Source organism: Melanotaenia boesemani, chromosome 5, assembly GCF_017639745.1.
Source record: "Melanotaenia boesemani isolate fMelBoe1 chromosome 5, fMelBoe1.pri, whole genome shotgun sequence".
Lineage (NCBI taxonomy): Eukaryota > Metazoa > Chordata > Actinopteri > Atheriniformes > Melanotaeniidae > Melanotaenia > Melanotaenia boesemani.
In genome coordinates, this window is record NC_055686.1 from 20,445,697 (window position 1) to 20,469,105 (window position 23,409).

Here is a 23,409-nt window from a genome sequence, read left to right on the forward strand (position 1 = left end):
CAACGTCAAAAATACCACAGGCTCCTCCAAGCTTTACCATATCCCTCTGTCTCAACGTAATATGAAGTACATCTTAATCCCATTTAGTAAATTAGACATTTCTCATCTAGTGCATCCACAGTTTCCTCATTAAAAGACGAATATGGTTTATATTCCACACTTCAGCCATAAAACACATTATAACGTGATACATTTAATATTTTTTACCATAAAACCATAAGTTCCCTTTTTTTAACTGGGTGACAGCTCTACACTTCTTTAATATTCCTTTAATCACAGAATTAAACAGCCTTCAGCCATAAACTGGTTTTAGTTAAAGTCAGGTTACTAAAGCAGCTTGAAAATCAAATATTGAAATAGATAAATGTTGTTTTTTAGATGTTTTTTTTTTTCTCCTTTTAAATTTAAATAGCTAGCAACACCTTTTAAGAAGTCAAGAAAGATGCTTGTTGCATTACGCCTACCTTTAACAATTCTTTATAACTTTAAAATTGAGAACACCAGTTGCTGTCATTTTTAAACCAATAAGTGTCTGACCTTAAAACTCTGTCTTTCTGATGTATTTTTAATAGCACACTGAGGGTGCATTCACAACAGGATAGTTTGGAGAACTTGGTTTGATTGGATAGGGAATTCTAAAAAAAAAAAAAAAAAGCACTTTGCTTTGGTTGGCTTTGATTTGTCTGTGAAGTGCCCTGCGATAACATTGTTGTGCAGTGGTGCTATACAAATAAAGCTTATTTTAAAGCTTAGTTAATTCAACTAAACTGCCTGGACAACGTCATGCATTTACAGCAACTTCTCGCTTTTCCCCATAATGACTGCTGAGCAGAAGAGAAAAAAGAAGAAGGAAGAAGAAAATCTGCCCTGTTCATTGGCCAGGGCTGAAAACGGTCATCCTTCCCCTTCAGGTCTCTTGTTCACCACAACTAAACAACAGAGCAATACCAGGTTTATCAAGTGTTGGGGTTTCTGTTTTTTACTTTGGTTTTCAAGCCTAATGTGATTAGTGGACAAGAATCTGTACAGCATCCTGTCAACAGCAGGAGAAGCAGCAAGATATTTAGCATACGCTTATTTCCTCTCTTGTTATGATCACGTACTATGGCTGATTTAGCAAAGAAATCCAAGAGGACATTATAAGAGGAAAGTGAAAAAAGAAAGAGAGAAAGTGACAGAGCAAAAGTAAACATCGGACTGACTTCACTGGAAAGAGCTCGAAAAGAGACAGGATGCAAGTCAGATGCTACATTGGTCTGGCAAAGTTCAGGAGTTGGGCTTTAAAATGACATATTAAGCCACTGTGTAAAGAGATTTGTCTTTATTCCTGTACACTAATAAAGGTTTACTAGTTAATGAAGTCCCCAAATTCTTTTCAATTTTACAGTGTCCCACTCACATAGTCCCTTTCATCTAAAATCAGTCACGTTCCACCAGCTATTTTTAACTTTACACAACTTTTCCCAGCTTTCATTTTGTACTTGTCCCAAAAGCTTTGAAAAATGAGGATCACAGTTTTCTCCTGACTGATACCTAAAGGTTTTCTTTATCCAAATTCTCAAAGGTCAAACGTGATTTTGGTTTCTTCATACTGTTAGTGTCTATGTTGATTTTTCTGAATAAGCTGAATATTACAGCTCAACTTGGCAGGTCACCATCGCACAGATGCTTTCACTAAATTCTGAACAATTGTTATAAAAATGACAACCATTACAGCATCCTCCAGATGGTTGAAAACATACTTTTATGTACCTCCAGGCACTTATGATTGATAACTCTGTGCTCTCTGTTGAAAATCGTCTACAGACCATGACGTGAAACATTACTATTTCTATTCTATTGTCATGATTTGATTGAGTTTGGTGTCAGATCATGTGTTTGTGGGTTTCTTTTGTTTCTTTGTTTGTTTTGTTTGTTTTAGTTGTTTAGTTGTTAAATTTTTTAAGGCCAAGTAATTTAGTGAGCAGATTTCTTTTATATTCTCCAATCACTTTTTGATCAGTCTCGTAAAGGTCATTTGTGCATCTATGGCCCTTTTGTGACCTTGCATAAACAATTTTAAGAGCTTTATTTATTTATTTATTTATTTATTTAGGTTTTAGGTTTTTTTGTTTGTTTGTTTGTTTTCTTTTTGTTATTTTGTAGGATTTGGATTCTAGTGGACCTGAAGGCTAGTGATGCTTACTATGTTTTGTGCTAGTTTGTGCTGGCAAATCAATGAAACCTCCTGTGGATTATTTCTGCCAGACTCATCAAATCAGATGTTGAATTAGCCTGCCCCCTAGTGGCCACTTGGTTTCATCTCTAACCTTTTGTTCTGATCCAAGACCTAGAGTGGACAGGGAGTAGGCGCTCATATTCTGGCAACATACATCAATAATAGTATTTATTTCTGCTGTAACATTGCTATTAAATTACAATTATATATGTCTTTAACAAGCTTTTATTGAGTCACAGTTTTTAACTAAATGTGCTTACATTAACATTCAAGTTTGGATTTGGGACCAAACGGAGCACATTGTAAGTGTGAAAGCGTGTTTAACTTCAAATAAAAGAGCAGAATATTAATTTTATAATAGCTTGGTTTGTTCTGAAAAGTAGCTCATGTTTTGCCTCTCTTATTACAGCTTTAATGCTGTTTAAGCAGCCAGGTGGGAGCTGGGCCTCCTGGCAACACAAAGTAGTTCCACCACCAGGGCTTTACTGCTCTCTCCTCAGGGGCTTGGCTCAAATCAGCCATCCGGGTGTAGCGTTCGTACTGGTTGTACGGGTCAAATCGCTCATAGGAGCCCATGGATGGGAAAGCGTAGTCCCCTTCCTGTTTGTCTGTATTAGGAGGAGTTTTCTGCAGCACAAAATCCACCCGGCCTGCTTTGTGCATGCGAGGAGGCAGGTGGACTTTTTTTGTTGCTCTGGTATAGCCTGGAGCAGAGGCAGTGATGATGTGGATTCCAGGGGTGAGGATGCGCCAGTAGTCTCCATTTTCAGCTAAAGAGGAAGGGTAAGGCTCAGTATTTAGACTTATATGCAGATATATCGTAGAATATATTTTCAGAGTATCTCCACTAACAAAACACATTAAGATCTCAACATGTGGAAATCTTGTGTAAAATACTGCAGGTAGTGAATTTAAAAGTCATGACGGCCTAACACACAAGACAATTCGAACAAAAAGTTCTTGATTTAATAACTGAAAATATATTGCTATATTCATGGTTGTGATATAAGAAATTTGGTTTTCAATCACTATAAGTTTAATAAAGCACAGCTTTTAAAAAATATGTGATATGGATAGTATTCATGTCATTCTCGCAACAGTGAGAAATAATGAAATATGCTGTGTCGCATGATGGGCACTATGTAGTGGGGAGCAGTGTTTTTATTTAACACTTACTGAAACAAAGTCTTTAAAGATTTTAAATTAAAAGATATATATTGTTATGTTTGCTGCAAAAATCTCAGAAAATGAAGTTAATGTTATTTATGTGTGTACCTGTAAAAACAAACACATCGCATTAGTATTTAAAAACGATTACCTGAAGTAATATCATGTCGTATTCCTCTGACAGATATCCGTGCACCTTTTATTGCATTTCCCTCCTCATCTTTTACAATCCCTTTGATACCTCGATGGGCCTGGTGAACAAAACCACAAAAAGAAGTTACCCACAAATATTTTTCCATTGATAATTAGGACTAATATAAACTGATGACTATAGCAATTGTTCATCAAAGTTTAGGTTTAGTATATTTCAGGGTCCTTAATAATAAGGTTAACACAAAACAGGCAGAGTAAACAAGTCTTACTGCCTCCATGAACGTGATCAGAGCTTCTTTGTTATCATGCCAGCCGAGGAAGAGTTCCTCCTCAGGGGGGAATTTATCACAACCCAGCTCTACAGTCACCTCAAAACAGTTGGTGTGAAGATAGTTGAAGTCTTGCATACCTGACCAGACGTAAAAACAAAACTGATAAACCCATAAGTCTAAAAGAAAAGAAAAAAATATTGATAATAATACATTGCTCATGTTTTCTTTCTATACTAGTTCCTCTCTTGTTTTCTCAGTTTTACCTGGTCTTACAGTGACCTCTAGAGGCCATAACTAACAGTTCACTTGTATTTCAGAGTTATATTTCAGATTTGAGGTTGTTTTTCTACTCACTGCCTGCAATGCTGGACCACTGTGCTCCATTGATGATCCCTTTCTGACTCTTAGTATGAGACGATCCACACTGTGCACGTTCACTGGACATTGTTTCGTGGGCATCTGCATATGTTCTTGCAAGAAGTTTGAAGACCTTAAATAGACAAAAACTGTCACCATTTATTTTGCTTGCTAGCTTCCTAAGTTGCCTTAACAAATAAAGACAAGACAGGAGGTACTCTTGCTGTTCTAATTATCCTTTTTACCTTCTTAAATCTTCCCCTTTATATTCAGATGTTTCTCAAAAAGGAAACAAAACAAGAGAAAATGAAAAAAATATATATCATTTAAAAAATTATTATTATGAAGAAATATTCAGTAATTTAAAATAGAATAAGTTGTGCCATATATTTAATCTATATTATTAAATTATTTAACACACATGTATTTAAATTTAATCAAATAATTTAAACAAATAAATAAAAGTTAAGTCTGAAAATAAATTAAAATGCTTTAAATAATTCTTTCATGTTTTGTAGGGCGCTTTTATTATTTCTACATATAAAGGTTTTTCTTATTTGGCTATAAATCCACATTTATTTATTATATAGATTTTTTATTATTATAAACTGATTTATTTTTATCCTTTTACAATAATAAAAACTCATCACTATTATATAGCACATGGCAGTAAATGAAGTTAATGCATAAGTTCAGTAAGGAAATTTTTTTTCCATCTTATCTATCATCATTAGCCTAACTGGTGGTTGGACTTTCAACACTTCCATTTGCCCTCATTGTCAAACTCACCTCACTCTTAAATCCTGTCATCACTACTCTGGACTAATGATCTTCCTGCCTGCTACTTTTCAAGACCATCAGTCTGATCCTTATTCTTTCAAACCACTTCTGTTGTATAATTTCTCCTCCAGGTTGACTTTCACACAGCCTGACTTCTCCCCATCACCACCTTTTCCTGAGACCAAAGAAGCTTTTGCCACTTGTTATCTCTGCTCCACACAGGGTCCTGTCCTATCCATTTCCTTCATTCATCTTACCACTTCATTGAGGTGAAGCATTGGAGTCTAACTGGAAACTGAAATTCAAATTTAACTCTACATTAATGCATTTTGTTCTGTTTCTTCAGCTGATCTCTGTTCATTGAGGTTAAAGTTTTTTTTCTTAAACTTGTCAAAAATCTGTATTCATACACATGTTGATGACACTTAAGCTTTAAAAGTTTAACTTATATTCAACAACTGTACATCAACATTATAAAAGCAAAGTTTTTTCACTGTGCGTTGTGCGACACAACACTAAGGTCTTTAACTCTATAGGTGATGGGTTTCAAGGAGCCCATTAACCTTATCATCTGGTGTTGGAGAGAACATATTGTGCTCCAGTGGATGCTTTGTCAGATCATAGGGATAAGACACCACCAGGTCTCCACCGTGGAAGTTAGCTGAGAGCACAAAAGGGAGGGAGCGCAGCCACTTCATGACAGCGTACGTCTCTGGTGCAACCTGGAATGCAATATTTTGAATCTTTACATGAACAAGTTCAGTTTCTTTGTTGTAAAGTGGCAGAAACACTCAGCAGCAATGTTGTGTATTAGGCCATAAGAATTCATTCTGTACCTTACCAAACCAGTAATTGTCTGGGATTGGGATGTGATCTGTATGGTAGCCCTTTCGTCTGCGGCTGTTGTAAAGGATGGATGCTAAGCCAGGGAAGTTTCTGTTCAGGTCGATGTTCTGGGCATTGTTTCGGCCGATGTTCCCAGAGTCATATCTCTGGCCCTGATGATTTTAAAAGGCAGTGTTTAAAAAAAAAAAGATGAAATGACCCAAAAAACAAATAAATTAAAATAGAATAGATTGATTTATGTAGTTCGTATTTAAGTCAGCGATGTGCTCCAATCAGAATGTATTTAAATACATTTTCTACTTGAAAAATGTCTCTTATTACTCTCATAAGCTTCAGTATCCAAACAGGTTCTAGTATGATTTACACACACTTAAATAGTAACATTTACAAAGGCAGCATGGATTAGTCTGATATTAGATAAATATGACTCTGTGTGCAGGGTAATAAATGTATGTAACCATGGAGAAGTCACCTCCTCATCGTGATCATAGCTATTGTAATATCCTCCAGACGCAGCTACTTCGTATCCATCGGGGTTCATGGAGGGCAGGATGTGGATTCGGGTGGTGTTGATGAGGGTCTGGATGCGCTCGTTTCCCTGCAGGTACTCTGAGCACAGGTACTGAGCCAAGAAAACAAGCAGCTGGCGGCCGAGGACTTCATTTCCATGCATGTTGCCAATGTACTTCATTTCTGGCTCCACTGCACAGGGTCACGTATGAAATTAAACTACATTCATCTGAGAAAAGGAGGCTGACTTTAAACATAGGTGGACAAAATGTACTCACGCAGCTCATGTTCTCCAGGATTGTTTGAGAACTCAATCACAAGCAGCTCTCTGCCCTCTGCACTGCGGCCAATGCTGTAAGTTCTGGCTATGTCAGAGCACAGTTCCTCAGTCTTCTTTAAGATACTGACCATCTGAGTATTGGAGTGGTAGGAGAACTGCATCGATGTAGATGGCTCTTCAGGAAGAGGCACTTCCGTGGCTTGAGTGCCCTCTAGTTCTTGCTCGGCTGCAATAGAAAAGTAATAGTGAATCACACTAAGCATTAGGTATATCAGTTTTGAATGACCAAGAGGACTGTCATCTCCTAAACCTATTATTTATGGAATAATATGAAATTACTAGAGTACCACAAAAGGTACTTACTGTACTTACTGAAAACTGTCTGTTTTCATATTGATTTTGACCCTTTTATTTGGCACTTTAACAAAATGTAATTAAACATTTAACATTTTTGGGGGTGATATGTACCATTTATTACTAAAATTATTATAGTCTAATCGTATGTTTCCTGGTATCTATTAGGGGGCAGAAGACAAGTATCAGATTGTTATCAGTAGGATTTTAAGCATATACCATAAAGTGTTGCAAATGTCTCTGAAACAGTATGTATAAAAATATCATGGTGTGCTCTAAAGGGTTAAGATTATTTTACTTTTTTTTTTTAAATGGTAGTGACACCTACTTATTTGAAGAAACTGATAAACTTTTACAACCCCAACAAAACAGAAAAAAGCTGCACTTTTTGGGAGATGTTACGATCTAAACAAGACATGCAGCAAAGCTTTGCAGCAAATGTCAAATGATGTCAAACGAAGAACAATAACAGTTAAAAAATTAACACGAATATAGGAATAGTGACACGTGTCTAACACTCAGAGCTAAGCCAAAACTTCTTGGTGGAAAAAGTTTTGCAAAATAGAAAAAAGGGATACAATTTTAAACTGCTACCTTTATTAAATTCATTTCACGATCATAAATGACTGAATGCTTACGTTGGTTCTTTTCATCTGTGTTTACGTTCTAAATGTTCACTTACTCATCTGGTTAACACATGAAGCTGATGTGAGCAGCAGAACAATAACATTTTAATCTGTTCTCAACCATTTTCGCCTTTAAGTATAATTTTTAAGAAAATTTCCTGAAAAACCTGTGACATGATGCTTTTTCCCCTGCATTAGGAATCTTTTATAAGGCTCTGCTTCTAAAGAAAAGATGAAAAGAACACAGGACCACGTCTGCATGTGGGTTTATGTGGGGACAGAAGGATTTTTTCTTTAGTTGCTGTGTAGTTAGAGCTGCAGCACATGAGTGTGAACCAGATGTCTTCACACAACATATCAGAAAAGCCCCTGCTGTATGTAAGTTTTTTCAGTTGGGGGGAGGATAGAAATTTTATTTGAGTGGAAGTGAAGAACCTTTGTATTACATTAGTTATTAACAGTAGATTATGTAGAGTAGCCTAAATGTGTATGATTGGATTAAAGAGATTTCAGAGCCAGTAAAAACTAACTAATAAGAAAATGTTATATATTCATTTAGTTTTTTAATTTGTAAAACAAACATTGACTGCTTGGTAATATTGACTTAATTGCTGAGTGTCCATGAGATCATATAGCACACAGCTACACAAACCTGCAGGAACAGAGGTTTCAACTGTGTCCTCGTAGGAACACATCGAGTAGCCCTGATATAGCATAAACCCACAAGCTTTTATAAATTGAGCAAAGCTGAACAAATCAGCAAAGAAGAATGAGTGTGGCTTCTTCCAAGTGAAAGGATCTCTTCAAGTAAAGACTATTAAAACTTTTGTTATAGACCTTAACTAATACAGAATGAGCTGCAGCCATAACCTGAGACAGTTTAGGATATATTTCTCACCTCTCAAGCCATCCAGCGGGTCATAGCATCCCTCTTCTTCACTTACAAAGAAGCGATCGCAGTCCAGGAAGTAGGGCCAAGCCATCTCTATCCCCTCAAAAGTGTGACTGCATTTTTTGTACACTGCTTCACAACTGCTGCGACAAGGCTTCAGCACCTTCCCCATCTCACAACGTGGTGCAAGCACAGAGCAGCCCAGCATGCGAATCTCAGGGTTACACTCACCACCAAACAGAGACTCAACCACGCTTATGAGGAGGTACTCAGCGCTGGCCTCAGCATCCTCCCGGGTCTTGTGACCAACGATGTTTGGAAACATGGTCTGTGTGTAGGCCATGTCATCGCAGTAGGACAACAGCAAATCTGTGCATTTGGCTGAGGCAGAAAAATCATTTATTTAAAACAGATTAGGCTTGATTTCTAAATTAAATGATTATTTATACTGATGAATAAAGGGATGAGGGATGTATTAGTCTTTCTTTGAAGGATCAATATCACAGCAATTAATCTTGGGCTTCACGCCTGTCCTCAATCACATGGTTCTAAATATTTCTATTATCTCTGGAAATTAGAATTTGAATATTTCATGCTCCCATCGATCATCTAAAAATACTCCCTGCTCTTATGGCTTTTGGGCCAGACTCCATAAAGACCACACCCACCTAAGGCCCTTTGTCTCATGTCACACATGGTTCTTTATTCAAAAAGCCATAAAGGCTACCATTTAAAATTTAAACATCCCCATACATGTGAAGGAAACATGAGGAAAGCTGGATGACAAACAGCCCATGCATGACACCATTCTTCCTTCCAACCAGAGGGTACTTACGTTTTTCTTCCACTGCTGGTTTGCACAGTCCTGCAATACACAGCAGCGTGTTATTGCCTGACAGAGAAGCAGACACTAGATGGCAGAGTGGTTTCTGGAAATGTCTCAATGTGGCCTGCAAAAACACTGCTAGATCTACCTCTGGCCCTTGCTTCAGACTGTTTTAAATACCCGTCTGTCTGCAGTCTGTTACTCCAAAAATCACTTTATTTGAAAGATTGTAAATCTTATTAATTAAAGCTGAAAAGCATCCTATCATCTAGAACCTGATATCAGAACTTTACAGCAAACATGCCTGCATCTAATAATGTTCATAATTTTCATCTAACTTCAAGTTTATAAAAACATGCAAGGCACAATTTAAAACAATGATAAACTTCCGAATCAATAATCGTCCATAGTCTCCACGTGAAAACATGCCATGTCCAATTTATGCAACAGGTCCAGATGCTCTCACCAAACATGAAGTTTGTGATCACATTCCGGTAAGAAACTTTACCTCTTATTCGTGGGTCACATCGTGGCGGAGAGCAAGACGCAAGAACCAACATCTGCAGCAGGACCAGCAGCATTTTCTGACACTTTTATTCAACGTGGTACCTCACACACGCAGCCGCAGGGTGTGTTTCACTGTATATGTGTGTGTGGGTGGGTGGGTATGTTTGTGTGTGCGTGAATTTCTCAAGACGCCAGAAATTCCCACTGAACTTCTCTGAAAGCGACTCTATTTCAAACATTACGGTACAATATCGAGTTACGGAGGAAATGTCTGAGGTGAAGTGGGGACATGACAACAGGAACGCAGATTTTTACTAATAAGGCGCTTTTTTCTGTTACTTATATGAATACTGTTATATTTACATTATCGTTTGAACGTTAATTTAAATTTAAAGCCAAATATCTACTCACATTTAGTCACGCATAAAGTAGAGTCCAATCCTACATTTAATAAGTGAAGGTTCTTGTTGCAAAAAGAAAGAGTGGTCTTCTAACTTAAAAGTGGCTATAATCAATATTTCATTGCAGCCTTGCTTATAATGAGTAACGGTGAGGGGGTCACGGACCACACGCAAAACTGATTTCAACTGATTCTTCCCATGTGCCACCCCAAGAAAAAGGCAAAGTCAGTCTAAACTTGGTTAAACCTCAGATGTCCAAATGCAAGTGAAGGCATTTAATAGACCTTTTTGTTATATGTTCTACACCAACGCAGCATCATCTCACCAACTGCCTGCTCTAGTAAGGTAATATTGTCTTTTGCAAACTGTATTGTTTCTTACTGTTGTATTTTAATTAAATGAAAAATGCAAATAAATAAATAAATAAAACCATCTCCACCTCCAAGGCTCCTGAGTAACGACATTCCCAGCTTAAAAGACAGGAAAATACCTTTGATTATCATTTTGACCTCACACTAACAATAATATACCTTTCACCGTTTCATCCATCCATCCATCCATCCAACTGTATGCCAAAATCACAGTTTAGTACACACCTTGGTTTTAAGGTCAGTTCATTCAAAAATGGTTTTCAGCAAGAGCACGCTTTTATCAACATGTGGAGTGGATGGGGCTGCAGGGAGAACTGATCTCAAACATGGCTCGACGTAAGTTCAGCAGACGGCTTTTGTCTTATCCACTTGACTTTGTCCATTTACATATTTCGCTAGGATGCTGAAGTGCTCTCAAACAGGAGATTTTACACACACACACACACACACACACACACACACACACACACACACACACACACACACACACACACACACATATATATATATATATATATATATTTCTGCTGTTCTGTATAGGCCTGAAGAATGCCCTCACCCAATTAATCAACAAGACTGGCTATGGTTTCTGTCTCAGAAATGGGGCCACCATCAGTCACCTCCTCAATATGGATGACATCAAACTGTACGCTAAGAGTGAGCGAAACATTGACTCCAGATCACTAGGATCTACAGCAGGGACATTGGAATGTCATTCAGGCTGGAGAAATGTGGCCCAATGGTAACAAAAAGAGGAAAGGTAGTCCATTCAGAGGGCATTACACTATCAGAGGGCAGAATAACAGATGTTGAGGAGAACTACAAGTACCTTGGCATACCACAAGCAAATAGGAACCAGGAAGAAGCCACAAGAAAAGCTGCCATAGTCAAATATCTGCAATGAGTAAGTCCTGAGAAGTCAGCTCAGTGGCAAGAACAAGATCCGGGCAATTAACAGCTATGCCCTACCAGTGATTAGATACCCTGCTGGGATAATAAGCTGGCCAAAGGAGGAAGTTCAGACCACAGATGTTAAAACACAGAAGCTGTTCACCATGCATGGTGGGTTCCACCCCAAATCCAGTGTCCAGAGGCTGTACACTAAGTGCAAAGAGGGAGGCCAAGGGCTTTTGAGCATCAGGGCCACTATCCAAGATGAAACGTCCAAGCTCTATAAATACATCAGGAAGATGGCCCCAAGGGATGAAGCATTGAGTGAGTGTCTTTGGCAATGGAAGCTGAAGGAGAATGAAATGGAGGAATCATCATGGGAGGACAAGCTCCTGCATGGGATGTACCACCGACAGTTTGCTGAAGTGGCAGATATGAACAACTCCTACCAATGGCTAGAGAGGGCTGGACTGAAGGACAGCACAGAGGTGTTAATCATGGCAGCACATAAACAAGCCTTGAGTACCAGGACAATTGAGGCCCAGATCTACCACATCAGGCAGGACCCCAGGTGCAGTCTGTGCAAAGACGCCCCTGAAACAATGCAGCACCTCACAGGAGGGTGCAAGATACTGGCAGGGAAATAATACATGGAACACCCTAACCAAGTAGCCTGCATACTGTACAGAAACATCTGTGCAGAGTATGGACTGGAGACCCTTAGGTCACAATAGCAAACAACTCCCAAGGTGGTGGAGAATAAGAAGGCTAAGATCCTGTGGGACTTCCAGATACAGACCAACAAAATGGTGGTGCCCAACCCACTAGACATTGTAATCAGGGATAAGCAGCAATGGAAAGCTGAAGTGATCGATGTAGCCATCCACAACGATGGAAATATCAGGAAAAAGGAATACGAGAAACTGGAGAAATACCAAGGACTCAAGGAAGAGTTGGAGAAAACCTGGAAGGAGAAGCAACAGTAGCACCAGTGGTCATTGGAGCTCTTGGGACCGTGTCCCCCACACTGGAGAAGTGGCTCCAACAGATACCTGGAGAAACATCAGACATCTCCATCCAGAAGAGTGCAATCCTAGGAACAGCTAAGCTATGATACTGCATAGGACCCTCAAGCTCCCAAGACTCTGGTAGAGGACCCGAGCTTGAGATTAACAGCCACCCAGCCTACCCGTTGTGTGGAGCTGGTCCACTGTTCCACAACGCTGACACACCTAACCAGGGAGGCATCCAGGAGGCACCCTAACCATATGCCCTAGCCACTTCACCTGGTTCCTCTCGATGCAGAGGAGCAGCAGCTTTAAAGCACAGCCATGGCGGTGTCCAACCATCACTGGAAACAAATCTGACTTACTGCCAGCAATCCAGACTTAAAAATGTGTATTTTTGGTCATTACTGGCATCCCTGTGTTTAAAAGCAGTTATACAGGCAGATTCTGCACCATAACAAAGGTCGGTGGTTTAAGCAAAGCAAAAATCATTAAGTCCTGATTTACACCCACTGAGATGAGGAGCTTTATATCCTACGTTTGTGTGCTGGAAAATCCCAGAAATGATCACATACTGAATATTTTGTCCTGGCTTTTTCAAGTGTGTATGTTTTACCCATTCCAGTAATCATAAGATCTTCTCTTCAAGCCAAGCAGATTTGAATTAGCATATTGGGAAGCTTGATTATTTATCAGGCATGCAGGGAGGGGGGGACAGGCTGAGGTCAGTGGAGAGTTAAAGCAAAAAAAAAAAAGAAAGAAAAAAAAACAAATACTGTATCCTTCAGCTAAATCAAGAATATTGATTAGATTCTTAACATGGTCATGTATTATGCATAATTATCATATGACCCAGAAACCAAACGGAAATAAGGCCTAATGGGAGAGATGATTCTCTGTGGAAAGCATGCATGTACATGCACAGTGTTTGGGATCTTATGTTTGTGCTAATGATGCCGAGGGGAAAAGTGTTGGTATGCAAGGCTGAGTCAGTGTTTGAAATTGTTTAGACCTCTCCACAGCTGCTTGTGATGGACAAACATTTGTTGAGTGTTTTTGTATTTGAAGACAAGCTGTGATTTGTTAACATCTTTCACTCCATGCAGACACAGAAACACAAAGATATCCATCAATCAGCACGTTGAAGTAGTCACAGAATCAGAGCAAAGCTGCTGTTTGAGGGCCTCCTGTAGAAAAAAGATAAAACAATTGGGCAGAACAATGTTTCGATTTCTTGAAAGTTCAGAGATATAACTTGTACAAAATTTTACCTATTTTTATCATAAAATGATTTAATGAATTTATAAACACATTACAAGCAAAAGGATTACAGTAAAACTTTTTCACAAACATTCAGGGTCTTTCTGAGATTGAACTCTGTTGTCTTCAGACGTTTCCTGTAGCCTGTTGAGAAGATCACTTTACACATTACAGTAGTTATCCTGTTAAGACGTTAAAAAGTTTAAACTACTTTAACTGCTCTATCAAATGAGTGGATTAAATTTTCTTCTTGGTTTCTTTTCTAATGTCTTAAACTGGTAATAAAACTAAAAGTCTCCAACAAGTTGTTCATGTTTCCTCAGGTTTGACACCAAGCACTCATTTTAGGAATCATGAACATGTTTTACAAAACATAGCTGTGTAAGAGACATTTTTCCTTTTAAAAGGAAAGTATTGTATTTGCAGCACTGAAAGGTGTTTTTGTCAGAGTATTGCTACCAGTTCATTTGATTGGTGAGAGGTGATGACTTTGATAAGGAGACATAATCAAAACATTGCTCAGAATTTGGATACATACTAGTTAATGTATGAAACCTTATGTGTACTCTCAGCTCCTTGAAAGTCAGCCACATTAAGTTGCCACTTTGATGACTAGTCCTTCTATTTTTGCATGGCAAAAACATTTTAAGGGACAGGACAGATATATACTAATGGGTATATTCTATTTACAAAATTCTCAGCATGAAATATATATTGTATATCAGATATATTGATTAGCAGCTGTTGTTTGATTACTTCGTTTCCTCAGTAAATGCAGCTGACAACCATTTTTTAAGGGTTCTATAATTTAACCTGATTACATACCACAGAGTACCTTGTTGGAATTAGTACCATTAACTGAATTGTCTCACTTAAAATTGCAGGGACGACTGTGAAATCTCAGTGTTTAAGATAAATTAAATTAAAAAAATTATTCAGCAGCATTATTAAAGAGATTGTTTTAAGTGGGGTTGGGATAAGTATGTTACTTTCTGGCCTATAGTAGCAGCTGTCAGCGATCTCAGTTTGGGAGTCAGGGAGGAATTCAGACATGCCCCCATGGGACAGAAAAGAGCAAAATTGTTTTCATTGGGGGAAAAAAATCCTCAAACCTACAAAATTTCATGGTGGTTGCAGTAAATTATATAAAGTTTATTTTACATCAACTCACTCTTACAGCATTTTTTTTTTTTCTCTAAATTTTCTCAACCATAGAACCTCTGTGTTTGAATGATATGTGTAAACACAGACTGGTTTGGTTCATGGAGACTTATAATAACCTATAATGTAACTCTGATGAAAAAGTGGCAATAATCTAAACTTAGCATTAAAAAACAAGGAAATTTGTGTTTTTTTCATAACAATGCTTCTTGACAATAAATCTTAAACAGTTGAAAAGCCTGTTTATTACCCTTTCAATTGGTCCCACATTTGTCAGGTAAATGCATTTGTGGGATGAGTAGCAGAACTGGGTATGTGAGTTGCACCCATGAAAAACTTATCAAATCTCCTTTCAATATCTCTGCATTCGCTCCAATGACAAGCCTTGTTTTAAGAGTGAGACGCCACCTTCACCAAAAGCTGTTACACCAGTTATGCAATCTGAATGGCATTGACAGAGACGATCTGGCAAGTTTTTCATAGATGCTAGCACATACTCTGCTGCTCACCCCAAAAATACATTTTCCCTACAAATATGGCACCATTTAAAAGGGAAAAAACAAGGCGCTCCAAAAACAAAAGATCAATTCTCAAGAAGCATTGTCGTAACAAATAAATAATATACCAAATACAAATTTCCTTACTTTTTGTGCCAAGTTTACATAACAGTGTCAGCTTGAAACGATATGAAAACTGCTGTATGGTTTGCTCCCACATCAAAATTCCCTCCCTGCTTCTCCAAACTCAAAGTAGTCCAACCCCTGCTTAATGTAGGAAAACTGCAGACAGCTAAACAGTTGCCTGCTACCATTTCTCATTCCAGTTGACTGATTAGCTAGATGAAAGTTTCAATAAACCAAATCTTAAATGTTAATGACCTAAGGCAGTAAAAATGGTGAACACAGCTAATACTCACTTGAAAACACCTATCAAACTTTTTATTAATTTTGCTATTCATCTTTTTAATATTCTATCATATACTGTTCAACAACAATAATCTTTTAAAAAAATAATTATGGCCTAAGGTGTGGAAGCAGGTTTTGAGTTAAACTTCAAAGCAGCGTCTGCATATTATATAATGCTCTCCTATATCCACATTTATGATGAACTACAACTGAGTGTCGGAAGTTATGTAAAATATATATAAAAAAGAGACGATTGATTGAGCTGCTTCATCCCTTCTAAACTTGTGTAACTGCAACACTTTTTTGTTGTGCATGCATTTTACATTTGAGAGGTTTTCATTTCCAGTTCCTCACCAATCAGCCTCTGATGACTGGGGTTAATTATGATGCGTTAAAATAGCCAAGCTCTGACTTTAGTACAACCCTGAGCTGCGTTTAGATTAAATGGGCTCTGGAGATGAGTAAACTACACAAAATCTGAGATTGGTTCACTGAACGCTGCAAATAATTAGTGATAATCTGGTGTTTATGCATTAATTTAAGCCAAATGCATTAGTTGGAAAAAAAAAAACAAACTGACAGAAATTATCTTTGACCACTCTCTTTAATTAAACTTAAACAAGCCACTGCAGCTGAGTTTACTCGTGTGACATGGCAGTAATTTTTTATATATAATTAGGGCCAAAATGCAAATGGATGCGACACAATGGGACGCAGAAGCAGGTGTGAGATGGCGGTAAACCCAAACCAGTTTTATTTGACAAAGAAAAATGAATTATATTGCTTATATAAGTCTTTCCAATGCTACTCAGCTTTTGCTATCAGATCTGGTTGCTAAAAATTGCCTACAAAGTTTATCCTTATCAAATTGTCTCAGTAAAAGTCCTCCCATTTGTCTTTCAGTGTCCAAGAGTTTTACCTCTACTGGAAAAATTAAATTTACAAACTTACAAATTGAATCCTGGATTGAAGCATGATGGAAATGAAGGGACATTAGCTGGAACAAAAACATTACTGTGAAACTATTAATACTTTTAATATCTTTATAACTGACAGGTTGTATTGCACGTATTCCACAAATAGCTAATCACTCTGCCAAAGAACAACAAGTGGCTCACAGGAGGAAAAATACATGTGGGTAAAACACATCCAAATAAATAGATGTTTTTTTTTATGTATAATAAAGCAGTTGATCCAGTTAAAGGTTGGAACAGCTGAAAAAGTCACATATTCAAATCTGGCACAAACACTAAACTGTGTGTTTTTAAAGCACTTTGAGACCATTGCTATGCTACATCACATTGCTCCCCATTAATCTTGACAAAAAATTATTGTTGTACAGTGCAAAATATATAATGACATTGTGTAAATATTCATAGAAACATTTTATCAAGTCAACTGGCAAAAATAAAGCAGAGTTGTACAAATGAATGTCAGTTAAAAATGGGCTATCTGTTACATTCAGTTACAAACTCACACTTTAAAGGATGAGCCTGGTGATTCGAGACGTTTTTGTTCTGTCAGCAAAACCCATGAAAAGATGACATGCTGCAAAGAACTGGCTCTACACAGACAAATATTCTTCTACCTCATCCATTCATCTGTAATCTATAAGATGGAAACAATTATACATTTTAAATTATCTTAAACAAGTGCATCATTGAAAGAAGTTGAAACAGTCTGTTTAGATCATGAGCTCAATCTTTTAGTCAGCTCTTGAAAATGTCTTTATGTACATAGCTTTTTTTCTGCAGTAAAAGTTCAACTTTTTTACAGCTGAGATGCTGTGGTTTTGGCATCAAAAGTAGGAATGTGAAGAAGTTTGTGTGTATCAGTGTGACCTTTTGTCTTTTGCCTTTTGTATTCCTATTAGCCAAGAGAGATTCTCCAAAGACTGTTCAACTAAATCCCAAGAGATGTAATACATTGACTAATGCTAACTTGGAAATTAAGCATACTTACAGTAACATACATACAGCTTTCAGCTCAACAAAAATTCTAACTTTTAAGTACAAAAAAACTAAGTTTTTCCTAGTGAAAAACAACTGGACAAAAAATGGAAAAAGGGCAGACTGCCCTCCACTCAGATATGTCCCTATGGGGGTATTTCTTCATGCAAGCTAACGCAATCTGCAATTACATTTAAAATGCTGCCTTTAGAGTCCAAAAGAGTCACCGCATAAGAATTTTAAAAATATTGTACATATGGTCATGTCATAAAAAGAATGTATGTATTGATTTTCAATCCTAACCAAGGACGAAACCCAACCAGGTAGTGACACAAATGTTTTAGTAAAGTACTGTGTGGTATTACCTTAACATAAGTTAGAAGAAAAAGAACTATTGTTTTCTATTGGTTTTGAACTTGTATCATGAATCCATGAATGATCAAAAGCCCTGCACATTAGTATCCTCTGACCCTCCCTCTGTAGCTCCTTATGAGGAATTATTTGCTTCTAAAAGGAAAAATTTGAGCATGTCAGCTCTGATGTGGAAATATTCACAAGAGTTGTAATTCCCTGCTGATGCTTGCATGGATGGTGCTGTGCAGACACCATTATGAACTGTATTTATTTAAGGGGATCAACAAATAACTTATATGATCTATTTAAATGGCATAGTTGTAAAAGGGAAAATATGGTCAACATAATAATAAGAATAATAATATTTCCTGTATTAATCCTAATTGGAAAATTTGACTCTACTTTTTAGTAACTATAACTATTTACTACTGTACTATAACAGGTGATTATTCTGCTCATGTTTATCTAATTCCAGGAGTCAAAAATGGCCCAGACAGAGTCAAGTACTGTACAGTTCATGATCTAAACTATCAAGCAAAACTTTGATAACAATGTAACTTTATCAACATAATGCTGAATATTCATATTTAGTCGCATGTGTGTCACATCTATAGACTAAGAAGCTAAGAAGCTGAGTTAACCACGTCACCCACTGATTGCAAAGTGATGTTCGAAAACAGAAATGACCATATTTGGTGCAGAGGATGGAGTTGTAGTAACATGTCTGAGCTCAATGACCAGATGCGTAAATGAGTTGCACTCACAAGAACCACGCATACACCTTTTCCTACATGCAAACTGGTACTAAATGACTGTAGCAGTGCATCACAGTTGGTTGTAAGGATGGCTGCTATAATGTTCTTGCAAGGCCTTGTTAATTTAGAAGAGAATGAGCATGCACAGTTCAATTTACTGTGAAATTAACTGGCTCCACTGTAGCTATGACGCTGCCTTTGCATGAAATTATGCACTTTTTTGACCTCTCATTTTTTAATCCAACCATTTCCTTTTTACATCTGTGAGGTCATTTTCTCAGAATTGACCATTTTTTTTTTCTTTCTTGTTTTTCTTTTTTGTTTTTTTTTTCCAGGGGATTGTTTTTAATCCTGAAAAGTAAAAAAAAAAACATTAAATCTGCTTTGTATGTGTTCACAATGACTGAAATTAGTATAAAAACAGAAACAAACATTTGTATGCATGGGCTTGTGAAAACTGCTGATAAGAAAGCATATGCACATTTATATTTTTGTTCTTGGACTCAACTTTATTCATTAAATTTGAAAAGTTTTATCTGGTCTCTTTATCTTTTAAGTTGCTTTTCACTGTTTGGGTTAGTTTAGGCACTAGTTGTTGAGCATTAAGACATAATGGCTTGCCCTAATATAAACCTTACAAATTCTACTCGTTAAAAAATGCCTCTTCTATTCTCTTTTTTTTTTTTTTCCTCCCCTTTATCCCAAAAGCCAGTTCTTTCTGGTTTAATTGTTTTTCCTTTCCCTCTTTGCTCCTAGTCAGTCTTCTGCCACTCCAATAAAAACAAAAGAAGAGACTGTGAAAGGTGTAAAGTACTAAGAAATGGTGTAATGGCTTGTGCACAATCATATATTCTTGGAATTTGTTGACAGCAACAAAAAATGTAAATTATCACCAGACTTAGCCTATAAATGTTAACTGACTTTTGCTTCTGTAACTACAGAAGCTCTGAGAAATTTGGACAAAGTGCATCGATATTCAGTGACTGACGAGACACTGCAAAGTAGTCTAACACGGTCAATACAGAACATGGCTATAGTGTGCAGCAGTTGAGTCTCCACATGTTGAAGAACATCCATTCACCGAAGGTGTCCAGAAGGAAGAACAATAAATCTCCTCTCTGCCGCCTGTCCACCACCAGCTTCTGTCTCTGCTATGTGGCTGGCCGACAACATGTAGACTAGCCATAATAAATACAAATATAACCAGCTCAGGACTAAAGACCACATTTTAAAGGACCCTCAAAGTGTTGAAGAAACCTGTCTCTAGTTCATGGTGCTTACACTTGAGATATCCCAAACCCATGACTCGCTGGGTGAAATTGATTGATTTGATCTGTGTTTGCATCTGTATGGTTTGGTGTTGCTGATGAATCACAGATCCCCTGTTTACCAATACTATCCTATCACTCTTTGTCTATCTTCCCCCTCACCTATCCCCGATTCATCTTTGTTTTCCCCATTCATCCTCCCCCTCATTGCTGCCCTTTCATTCTCCTCCACCCACTACCTTCCTTATTTTTGCTCATTCTTTGCCCTCCACCCACAATCTGTCCCCTGTCTGCACTTTTTTTTCCCTTCCTAACAATATCTTGTCGTCTCTCCTCATTTTATCTCCTCTGCCCACCTTCTTTCAAGAGCCAGCCTTTATTTTTGGCCTACACTGGGATGTGTATCTGTCATGTCCATGCATTTGCCATTAGCTGATCCTCTGGAGACAGTAGTCGTTCTCTGTGTCTAAGGAGCTGTTATGGCCAGATGAAGGGTACAGGTCACGGCGGAGCAGCCTGTTAACAACAGTAACCAGGACTTTCTTGTACTGCTGACGTAGGAGGGAGTAGGCAAAGGGGTCAGATGCAGCCTTGCTGTATGTCAGGCACTTACTGATGATTCCCCAGTGGCGGTTGATGTCCACATATGGGAGAAGCTCGGCCAACCTGAGGGAACATTGGCAGAAACACTTAAAATATAGTTTTTTTTTTGTCAAAGGGAGAATTAATCAATCAAGCATTTCATTTTGAGAGCTCCCTCTCTACACACCAAAAGTTTCCAAACAAATAATTTTTCTCAGATTAAAGATTGTGCTGCAGGGCTAAAAATTAAATGGGAAGGTGTGGGGCAGGAGGTTACCACAGAGGTGAAAAATATTGCAATTAACAAGCACAACAGATAACATGTGCAGGCCTGGTCTAAATTAGATGTTCTGGTGTTAGCAGAAACCTTTCAGAGGGTCAGGTGTTTACTCTAACAACCAAGACACGTTTTCGTGTTAATGTGTTCTCCTTACTCTCTCACATATGTGCAAGTGCCACAAATGTCAGGCTGATGGATCATCAGCACCACACCTGGCTGATAGTAGATTTGTGGGCTGCTGGAGCGTTTCCTTGTTTCCCTTTTAACCACATTCGGTTGTCTGTACTATTTTGTGTTGTATTTCAGTGTTAGGAGCATGGCAGTCTATACTGTGCAGTAATGATGACTAATCTTATGGTTCAGAGAACATGACAAGTGTTTGTAAGTGAGAAACAAAGCGTAATGTGATTGTTCTCTTGCATTTGATCCAGCATTGTGGCAGATGTGTGAGATGTGTCTGTTATGAGTTTCTGCATGAGGATGACAAAGCTACTGAGTCTGAATGCAGGGACGAGGGCATTTATTCATTTATCAGGGCAGACTAAGCAAAGGGAATTGTTCGGGCTGTATTACATAAGTGGAGTCATTAATGTTTTAAGCTGTTGCACAGGAGTTTTGCAGTTAATTAAATTATTTATGAGTTACTATCAGATTGACTTACCTTGTAATTACATAAGGAGCAAAGCAGATGATAAATGAGCCGATGAAGATGCTGATCTTCTTAGTGGCTCTCTGCTTTCTCCTCTTCTGCTCGGCTAAACATCTTTGTTTTACACTGTGAAGAGCAAATGCATTTTGCTAAGCACTTATAAAATGGACATTATACAAATATAATTAAAAGACTACATTCTAGGGAGGGATATATGAGATGAAATACCTTGGGTGAATGTCCACCAACAGGAAAAGAGTCTGCATGGTAATTATGTCAATTCTCTTGCAGTGAAACCTGGCGACTTTTAACACTTTTAAGTAGGTGAAACACAAAATGAGCAAGGAGAGCATGAAGCTAAGGGCGTGGAAAACGATGGTAAAGACTGTAAACTTAATCCTGTCGCTGCCTTCATCGCTCGACTGCAAGGTGCAGGACGCGTAAACGTCGCTATAATCGACCCAAGAGAATAGCAGCGCCGTCAGGGAGAAAGTGAAGGAGTGCAGCCAGGTGTAGCACACCATGATCAGTGCGTCCTTGTAGCGCATCTTAGTGGCGTAACTGAGCGGGAAGACCACCGCTATCCACCTGTCTATGCTGAGTGCTGCCATGCTCAGCATAGTGTTTGCAGTCAGAAAAGTCTCCAGAAAGCTCACCGTGTGGCAAATGCAGTCTCCAAAAGGCTGCTGGTTCCTGATAATACCAACCAAGGTGGCCGGCATGTTCAAAACGGTGATGAGTATATTGCAGAAGGACAAGTTCATGGTGAAAACACCGGGCACCTGTCGGCGTATTTCGGTGCTGTGGACGAAACATACCAGCACCAACAAGTTTGACAACAAAGAGACAACCACGACCACGACGATGTACAAAGCGAAGATAATTTCAGCAAAGTCCATGTCTCACGCCAGAAAATCCACGCTCGGGTTACCTGCGCCTGTTGTTACAATTAAGCTCCCAAAATCAACCATGGTCACCCGTCCCTGATGTCTCCAACAAACCCACACATTCAATTCAGTTAATTCCTTGTGCGTCCGCGCGCCTCCGTCCTCTCCAACTTCCTTGAGCGCTATCCAGCGTGCTGAACTGGGGAGCCGCCATCATCTCAAACCTCAAACTTGTCAGTTATGATCGATTAATATCCAGCAAGTGCGTGAGAGGCTTTGGAAAGAGAGGCAAGTTGCGCGTGGCGCGTCTTTCAGCAGTTGAGACAACGTGCGGGCGACCCACTCATCAGGCAGATGTAGATCTGGTGGGAGACTGCGGAGGACCAGGGTAGAGACCAGCATTTCCATTGAAGTAAATGACCTAGATAGCGCCTAAAGAAGCGGCAATCCCAGCCAGAAGGATGGTAACCCACTTGTCCCAAACACAAAACACACAAAGGCACAGTCTCCTAAATATTGGGTGGCTTAATTCTCCTCGTGCCTTGTTTATTTTTCCTTATCCAAACTTGAGCGCATTACCAAATCAGTCATCTTCAATAAGTTATTTACGTGCGAGTTTTTGCTGAAAACCAGCATTAATACAGAATCGAATGATGGTAAGAAACCCAGGAATGTGCTCCCGTATAATTGGACACGCATCTCCCTGACCAAATGGCACCTGGTGCACACACGCGCGCAGACACCGGAGAGGCACGAGGCAAATCCTTTTTCTGAAATGAATTATTTATAACTCGGTGAAGATTTAGCGGATGATAATTCATGTCTGGTATGCAAAAATATCCACCAAGAATGACATTTAAAAGAGAATGCTGCTGTTAGAATATGACTTGATATTGCAGGG

The 23,409-nt window shown here is 38.4% G+C and overlaps 2 protein-coding genes and 1 long non-coding RNA gene across 3 annotated transcripts; all 3 read right to left on the bottom strand.

Moving 5' to 3' along the window:
• Window positions 1-336: 336 nt before the first annotated feature.
• LOC121640662 (carboxypeptidase Z-like) lies at window positions 337-9,943 on the bottom strand. The gene is made up of 11 exons (XM_041986475.1): window positions 9,790-9,943; window positions 9,291-9,320; window positions 8,462-8,836; window positions 6,582-6,809; window positions 6,266-6,495; window positions 5,784-5,945; window positions 5,511-5,669; window positions 4,165-4,300; window positions 3,808-3,947; window positions 3,537-3,636; window positions 337-2,988 (listed from the first exon to the last, which is right to left on the bottom strand). The coding sequence occupies exons 1-11, from the start codon at window positions 9,860-9,862 to the stop codon at window positions 2,630-2,632; spliced, it is 1,992 nt and encodes a 663-aa protein (XP_041842409.1). The 5' UTR covers window positions 9,863-9,943; the 3' UTR covers window positions 337-2,629.
• A 6,565-nt stretch (window positions 9,944-16,508) lies between these two features.
• On the bottom strand, window positions 16,509-18,996 carry LOC121640664. Its single transcript, XR_006010552.1, has 2 exons — window positions 18,869-18,996; window positions 16,509-18,541 (listed from the first exon to the last, which is right to left on the bottom strand). It is a non-coding gene; the product is annotated as an uncharacterized LOC121640664 (long non-coding RNA).
• A 1,281-nt stretch (window positions 18,997-20,277) lies between these two features.
• gpr78b (G protein-coupled receptor 78b) lies at window positions 20,278-23,012 on the bottom strand. The gene is made up of 3 exons (XM_041986476.1): window positions 21,850-23,012; window positions 21,634-21,747; window positions 20,278-20,776 (listed from the first exon to the last, which is right to left on the bottom strand). The coding sequence occupies exons 1-3, from the start codon at window positions 22,518-22,520 to the stop codon at window positions 20,539-20,541; spliced, it is 1,023 nt and encodes a 340-aa protein (XP_041842410.1). The 5' UTR covers window positions 22,521-23,012; the 3' UTR covers window positions 20,278-20,538.
• Between the last annotated feature and the right edge of the window lie 397 nt (window positions 23,013-23,409).

Excerpts from the sequence above, each read along its gene's own strand:
- LOC121640662 (XM_041986475.1), bottom strand. The coding sequence starts at position 9,862 with ATGCTGCTGGTCCTGCTGCAGATGTTGGTTCTTGCGTCTTGCTCTCCG. Across the intron at positions 5,946-6,265 it reads GCTATGATCACGATGAGGAG|GGCCAGAGATATGACTCTGG; the intron begins GTGACTTCTCCA and ends TAAAATCATCAG. Across the intron at positions 5,670-5,783 it reads ACAATTACTGGTTTGGTAAG|GTTGCACCAGAGACGTACGC; the intron begins GTACAGAATGAA and ends ATTGCATTCCAG.
- gpr78b (XM_041986476.1), bottom strand. The coding sequence starts at position 22,520 with ATGGACTTTGCTGAAATTATCTTCGCTTTGTACATCGTCGTGGTCGTG. Across the intron at positions 21,748-21,849 it reads TTGGTGGACATTCACCCAAG|TGTAAAACAAAGATGTTTAG; the intron begins GTATTTCATCTC and ends TGCTCTTCACAG. Across the intron at positions 20,777-21,633 it reads GCTCCTTATGTAATTACAAG|GTTGGCCGAGCTTCTCCCAT; the intron begins GTAAGTCAATCT and ends ATGTTCCCTCAG.